This window comes from Gekko japonicus, unplaced genomic scaffold (assembly GCF_001447785.1).
Source record: "Gekko japonicus isolate JY-2015 unplaced genomic scaffold, Gekko_japonicus_V1.1 scaffold104, whole genome shotgun sequence".
NCBI lineage: Eukaryota > Metazoa > Chordata > Lepidosauria > Squamata > Gekkonidae > Gekko > Gekko japonicus.
In genome coordinates this window covers 397,940-406,012 of record NW_015176454.1, presented here as the reverse complement: position 1 = coordinate 406,012, position 8,073 = coordinate 397,940, and the positions used below count along the sequence as shown (strand labels likewise).

The window sequence follows — 8,073 nt, the reverse complement described above, 5'->3', positions numbered from 1 at the left end:
GAGATCAGTGAAAAGTACTTCTCTGTTCTCAGTAAATCTGGTTGGGATTGATGTGGGATTGATGGGATTATAAGTGAACAAGTGAGCTAATGAGCAAAAAGTAAAACTTTGTATCCCTTGAATAGCATGGGACACTTATAAGGGGACATATATACACTACGCTGCTTACGAGTTATGCTCCATGACATGTTTATTTGTCTCGTTTCCTTTGATTTCCATTTCTGTCCTCTAATTAGTGACTGGTTTTGACTGTGGCGGCTGCTATGACTGTAGTAAAACTAATGCCATATTTCTTAAGAGGGCTGGTGCACGGCAAGGCATTACTTACCCTGTCTCTGCAATCCGCAGTCCTACCTGCAAAGGATTAAGCTACAATGCACACATAATTCAGAAAGGCAGCCTGTCCTTCCCGTGTAGCCATTAAGGTTATTTGCAGCATGGTTATCATAAAACACTAAACCATAAAGCCGCTTCAAGACACTTCTTTCTCGTGTCTGAGAAACGTAGGAAGAAACCAGTTCTCACATGCAATCGCAGAATCCTACATGGATTCTTTTTTCCCCACGAAGGAGACCTTTGAATCATTAGATCGGGGAGAGGGGCCCTCGGTTTTATCAGTTCCATCTCCGTTCGACAATCATACATCTGTCTGATGTTTGACTTGAAAAGGAGCCTTGTCTTGCTTGCAGGTGTCAGGATGATGTACACTCTCCTTCTGCCTGCTGGAAGGAGGGCCGCAAAGGGCAAGAGAGGCAGCGAATGAAAGCATGCCCAAAGAGGAGGGTGAAAGTAGGGACGTTAATGGGACTGGGTACCTTGGAAAGAATACGAAGGTGTTGCCAGGCAGGAAGGGGCTTTGAATGATGACACGGGTTTATTTGTCCCAGTGGTTTACTCTAATACGAGATGGGCAGGGCTATTTTTGGGCAGGAACGCACAGGAACGGAGTTCCGGCTGGCTCCCAAGTTGGCCACGCCCAGCAGGGACTCATTAGCATAATAGGCCACACCCAACAGCAGAAACTCATTAGGATTGGCTACATTAGGGGTGTGTGGCCTAACAAGCAAAGGAGTTCCTGCTACAAAAAAGCCCTGGGTTTTGACAACAAACAAGGTAAACAGAATAACAAGCAAAAGGTGGGTGTGGCTGGATAACCACACTTCTGGTAACATGGGGGTGTGGCCTAAAGTGCTAATGAGCTGTGCTGTCAGGGGTGTGGCCTAATATGCTAATGAGTTCCTGCTGTTGGGTGTGGCCTATTATGCTAATGAGTCCCTGCTGGGCTTTTTCTACAAAAAGAGCCCTGGCAGATGGGAATTCGTTAACAAATTGTAACGCTTTCGGGGTGAAGCTGTCCATCACGGAGCATAAGCACGGCTCACAGATAGAGTAGCTTCACACCTAGTGGGAGAGAAGAGAATCAGGAAAGCAGCAAGGAACATTAACGATTATTCTGAGGAAGCAGTATAAGTGGGAGACAAAATGGTAGGTGCATAAAAGTCAGTTTGTTTTGCAAGCATAATGTTCCCATGAAGTAACTGTGCAAAATTTTGAAATGTACTTTTTGTTATTTTATTGTTTTATTATTATAAGTTGTTGTTCTTATGTCTCAACTCTTTACTAAGTACTGTTTTCAAGCCAGGCACACCTATTCTAAAAATTTGGCTCGATAGCGCAATGCAACTGGAAGTCTCGTAGAACGCCATGACTTGTGGTAGAAAAGCAAGTTTTGAGTCCAATGGTACCTTAGAGACCTTCTACATTTCAAAAGTATAAACTTTCAAAAGTCAAACCTTGCTTTGACTCTCAAAAGCTTATGCCCTGGAAGTCTAGTTGGTCTTTACGTTGCTGTTGGACTTGAATCTTGCTGTTGTACTGCTGACCAAGATGGTTACCCACCTGAAACTGATTTGTGGTATTATCTAGTATAGGGAGAGGATTGCTTCATTATAACCATTATGCAGTGATATGGAACATCGTAAGATTGGCCCATGGAAGTTATAGCTGACTGCAAACCAATTGTTTAGCACGTTTATCTGGCCTATGTGCATTATCACGGGCGCAACATTTTTTTAAAGGAATCTGAGATAACTTACTAAAGACTTTGGCCTGTACCTTTCCTTTTTCCGTGACAGCAATAATTCAGAAAAGGTTAAAGAAGGAAAAGAAAGCCAAGAGGAAATTGCAGGAAGCACTTGAATTTGAGACCAAGCGGCGAGAGCAAGCAGAGCAGACATTGAAACAGGCAGCTTCGACAGATAATCTCAGGGTCCTAAATGGTGAGAAATCTGCTCTTTTGCATCCGTATGATTAATGCCTGGTTCACATGATATGAGCAAAAAGAAGGGTCATCTTGGTAATGTAGTTAATGGGGAACTGCACTGGAGAAAAATTAACATCCCTTGTCTCGATAAAAGTGCTTTTTTAACCCCTTTGCCATTTGCAAGCTTGATTTCTGCATTTTGCAGGAAAGAAACAACACACTTTGAAACAAAACAGTTGTATTAAATTATTAACTTGAGAAGGCAAGTTTCTGTTATGGCCTCCACATAAGCGTCTATTTCTCATGAATTGTGCTGGTTTAAAATGATTGTCCCATTGTTCGATATTAGAAACAGGGCAAAGGTTGTCTGTATTTTATTTCAGGACCAGAGTAACAGGTTGTAAAAAAAGAGGGTGGGGGGAATGCTTTAAGACTCGAATGAAATATGTGTCAGCCTTACCTTTCTTTGCTTTTAGACTCTTTGACCCCAGAGATAGAAGCTGACCACAGTGGGGGCAGAACAGATGCTGAAAGGACAATACAAGGTAGGAATTTGCAAAAGGCTATAAATCTAGATCTTACTATATTAGTTTTTCCTCTGCTCTAGCCTGCTATTCAAGCATGCAGCCTACCATCTGGGCCACATCAAAACAAGTTCATACAAAGTCAAGTTCATCTAGCTTCTGGGTTGTTGTTTTTTTTAAAATGTATAAGAGAGAATTCATTTTGCGCTGATAGATTTCCTTTAAATTAGCAGGTCATTTCTGTTTATATAATGCAATTAAAGAGGAATAATTAATTTGAGACAAAGCAAGATTGCATTTGGCATGGCCAAGACCAACGTATTTTTGTATATCTCTGCATCTGTATCTGTACAGAAAAGGATGATTTTGACAAATATACTTGCCGTACAGGTAAAAAGCTTGGGTTCATAAGGAGGTAATCTGCAAGACAAAGACGTCAGTTCAGAACAATCAGTGAATCTCTTGCAATTATGTTAAGGGGTTTCAAGGAACTGATCCCATCAAATAAAACTGTGGATCCCTGTCTTAGAGACTAAACTGTGATCCCGCACCTAGCTCATCTCTCATTTAATTAATTGGTACTTTCGCGTAACAGATGACAGAATTGCACCCACAATTCGCAAAAAATATTCTGCAGCTTATTATTCATATTTTGATTGATAGATAGCAAACACACACACAAAATTAGTGAAGAGCAAATTGGGAAGGTTGTATTTATTTTATAAGCTCTGCAATAGCTGTTATGCTAAATATGCTGACATGAATACCAAAAAGCAAAAAAAAAAAAAAATAGCATTTATTTTCAATTTTAAATTAAGGTACATTCTTCAAAGACAAGCCTAAAATGATTAGCTGAAGTAATCTCCCGGAGATGCCTTTCGCTTGCATTTTTAAAGTCAATCACTCTAAAAGTATCATTTGCTGTCTTTTTTTGTGTGTGTATTATTGAATCTTATTTTCTAGCTCCTCTAAGGCATAGTGGCTGCCGTTATTCTAAAACAAGGCTGTGGGGGGGGGGGGAAAAAAATCATAAGCATCACATTTATTAAGCATATGTGAAAAATACAGGAGAAACCGGAAGTTTATTTTCACACCTCAGGAAACTACACCAGAGATGTCATGAATTGTTTTGTGAGGCATGAACGTGATAAACCAAAAGCAAGAGAGTGCTCATTGGACAGTTTGGATTAATTTAGGCAGTGGTTGCGTAGTACTTGCCATCCAGGCTCATCTTTAGAGCCCAGCCTTAAATGTCTTTAGTCAAAAATAAGTCCTATTTACTTAGATGGGACTTAACTTCTTTAGAAATATAATTAGCATTGTGTCTCTATTCCACTTAACAGTCATCGAACTTACATCAGTTTAAGGTCGAACACGATGACTTTAGTGGTATTTGACTCTGTGTTTATACTTTTCTGGAACATTTCCATACATTTATTCCCTGTAGAAAATATTGAGTGTGTTCCAGTGAAGATTAGTTGTTGTTTGGTCCCGTTGAAACAGATAAGAATTAAGTTAGTTTTGACTAAGTTCCACTCCATTGCTGTCAGTTACGAGTGGGCAGATTTCCCCGCCACCATCCTTTCGCTTCATTTTTCCTCCCAACGATTTGCTCCAACTATCTTCTAATTTCTTTTTTCAAATAAAAGGTTACTAAGCTACAACTACAAACAGAAAGGGAACCAAAACATACCAAGTGAATACATTGTCGACAATGTTACCTATTACGTACACATAAGCAGGGTGTTGTTTGTTTGTTTGAAAAGGAGGTGCCTGGACTCTCAAGAGGGAAATAATGTTTTCAATCTGTATACTGAAATCCCATGAACTTTCAACATTTTTAAAGAGATTTGTCGAAGAGGTTCCGGAACTGTGTTCCAGCCCGTTCCCCCCAGAATAAAAGTCCTGCATATATGCATAAAAATAAAAATACCAGCACTAATTTGAGGATTTTGCATCCATCCCTGCTTTGAGTGGGCTTAATTACAACTAACTTTATTTAGATTGTGCCTTGCGTTCCTTCAGTGCATGCTAACTGATCTCAAGGGGCCATCGTACCATTGTTTTGGTCAGGAAGCCTTACCTTCTGTCCTTAATCTTACTATGATTTGTACACTTAACTCCACTTGCTAGATTTCATGCTAATGAGTTTGCAACGGCTGTTAGATAGCTTGGTTGGGAGCTTCGAGGCCCCTCTGCAATACTGACCTGAGGGCCATTACAGAACATAGATTATTTATACTGCATGATTTTGAGGATCATCTTCATTGAGTTTGGAGATAGATGCGTGACCAAATGAGCAAGCTGTTCCACTGGTCTCATCTGCTTTAATACCACTGGAATCCAAGGCAACATCGCGATTTGGGAGCGTGCAGCCCAAATCAGGTAGATTCAGGAATGACCTCGTCTGACCTTAAAGTTATTAGGATGCTACGGAGAAAACAGTCTTGGTCATAAATACATTTGCTGTGGAAATAATGGCCCATGCACGTGATTCCCCTCAGCTATACATAAATCAGAGCACTTGATGGGACGGCTGCCTCTCTACCAAGAGCCATTCGTCTTTTGATTCTGATATGTCATGTTAGGGCAGGGAAAACAAAGGCTTTCCAACAAGAGATCTTAAAGTGGAAGATCATTTGGGACGAAACATCCTTGCAGATATGTTGCAGATACACCATGTCCAGGCCATTTTATGCTTTATAGAGTGCATGACCAGCACCTTGAACCAAGCACTGCGGCAAACAGTCTGTGTTCAACAGTCAGTGCAGATGAGCCAAGACAAGAGTCAAGTCCTGGATGCAAACACTCCCACAAACACTCTTGTAGCAGCAAGATTTGCTTATTAAGAGGTAAAGATGTTCCAAGCATAGACAACTTCTGTGTCGGAACTGGTTACCAGACGCCAGTTCCAACAATATACTGAAAGTAGGAAATCCCCCAAATGCCCATCAACCAATCAATGTTCCAATTCAGCCTGCCAAACGTCTGCCCTGCCCATATGACTGCCCCTAACACCTGGAAGCTTACGGTTACATTATCTAAAAGCTCCTCAGACTACAAGGTCATGCAGAATGATGAGATCACATACTCCTCAGGTTGTTCCCAGCACACTCGGGAGGCCCCTTTGTGAGAACTGTTCCAAGCTGGCACTAAGCAAGCAAAGCAGGCAGTCATACACATCCACTCCACACACACCCACATTCGCAGCATAGAGCATGAAACATATGAACTATGGAAAAATACATATGAATGTAAGAATATATGCGAAGCCATAACACAACAAATGGAGTGTAAGCAGAAGAAAACATTTGGCAAGCGAGGCCCAAGCTTGACAGTTATCTGCATCTGGATGCTGTTGGGGTCCCCAACCTTTTTGAGCCACTGGACATCTTTGGAATTCCGCCACAAGGTGGTGGTCACAACAGCTGCTACAGAAGGTGGAGCCAACCACAAAATGTCAGGGAGTGAGGTCATGCATAGCTATCCTAGTAACTCCTCAACATTTCAGGCAGAAGCTCAGTTTAACAGGATGCCAAATCTTCTCCTCCTAGAGGAATGTAATAACACTTACAATAGAGTTCAAGTTCCTTCCCCTAAAACAAATTAAGCTATAATGAATTTGAGCAATTTACTGCCTGGTCAGACGTAGCCTTGGCCTGAATGTTCTTTGCCACCAGTGCTTAGTAAGTAATCAATCTTTATTAAAATGGTCCTTGATCAGCACAGAATAAAACAGGTTCATCTACTTCATTTTTTTTTTTTTATTAATAAACATAATATGTGAAACATAATAATATTTTTTTAAAAAATTAAAACTACAATTTTAATTTTTCTTAAACATTCTTTATTTGCTGAATTCTCTAAGCAGCCACAAGAGACCTTCCACAAAGTGATATGCCAATTCCATGCACATTAAGGCCTGCAGGCTCCGTCAGAGCTTAAGGCTATTGATGACATTTCCCAGTTGCATTTCTTGAAAGCAGGTCTTTCTAACCTGATAACAAACCATCTCATGGAACTGGGCCATCCCCTATTGCAGAAAGATGGGGGTCACTAAGGCACACAGGATAGACTCCCATACAACCTGCATGGTGCTCCTGATGCTTTTAAAAATCTAGACGCCGCAAAAGGCACCTGCATAGGGAGTAAGACTGGCAGTGCAAACCTATCCAGAGATGCTCCTCTCTAAACGCATTGAGTGAGCTCAGACAGGAGTCATGCTGCCCTTGCTGGCTTTGTGAAAAGGGTCTAGATCAGATGGGGAGAAAACATCTCGCTTCCCCTTCTCTTCCCTTAACCCACAATAGCTGTTCCAAGATTTTTGCAACGAATTTAGAGTCCAGTGGCACCTTTAAGACCAACAAAGGTTTAGTCAAGGTATGAGCTTTCCTGTGCACGCACACTTTATCAAATACCTTAGAATGGCAGGCAATTAACATGCAACATGATGACGATCAAGATATGCAAAGTGACACTAAATAGCAAGTTAAGGTTATAGGGTCAACAGTTGTAGACAATGTTCCCTCTAAGGTGTGGAGTCCTGTGAGCAAAAATTCTACTTGGTGAGCTCCTGGCATTCAAGTGATGAGCGAGCAATTTGGCTCCTGCATAAGTTAGTTTGTTCTGGAGCCATCCCTTCCTGAGCTAGGACAAAAATGTGTGCGCTGGAGGCTAAAAAACTGTGAGCTAGCTCACACTAACTCAGCTTGGAGGGAACACTGGTTGTAGAGCAATAAATATCAGGTAAAGGTAAAGGTTCCCTTGCTCGAAAGCCAGTCGAATCCGACTCTAGGGTTGCGGTGCTCATCTCCTTTTCCAAGCCGAAGAGCCAGCGCTGTCCGAAGACGTTTCCGTGGTCATGTGGCCGGCATGACAAAACACCAAGGCGCACGGAACGCTGTTACCTTCCCACCGAAGTGGTTCCTATTTATCTACTTGCAATTTCTTGCTTTCGAACTGCTAGGTTGGCAGGAGCTGGAACTAGAGACGGGAGCTCACTCCGTCATGCGGCAACTCAGGTCTCGAACTGCTGAACTACCGACCTTCTACAGCCTGCAGTTCAGCGTCTTAATCACTTGAGCCACCACAACAGCTCCTAAAATAAATTTCAGACTAGCAGATAAATGTCTAAATGGAATCTTCATTCTCTCCTGCCAGGCATGGAGGGCACTGAACCCTACACCCGCCTCCAAAAAATGCAGATTTTTTGCCTCCTCTTCGCCATCCATTGACTCCACCAGCCTCCTCTTCGGTCTGCTGTTCCTAGATCCCTGTTCTCTTCAG

At 41.8% G+C, this 8,073-nt stretch overlaps 1 protein-coding gene across 1 annotated transcript in view; it reads left to right on the top strand.

Moving 5' to 3' along the window:
* DACH1 (dachshund family transcription factor 1) overlaps window positions 1-8,073 on the top strand; it is a 543,478-nt gene that overhangs the window by 533,781 nt on the left and 1,624 nt on the right. The window contains exons 9-11 of the mRNA XM_015426898.1: window positions 2,136-2,279; window positions 2,740-2,808; window positions 3,142-3,177. Of these exons, the coding sequence (XP_015282384.1) occupies window positions 2,136-2,279; window positions 2,740-2,808; window positions 3,142-3,177 (249 nt within the window). The remainder of the gene's footprint in view (window positions 1-2,135; window positions 2,280-2,739; window positions 2,809-3,141; window positions 3,178-8,073) is intronic.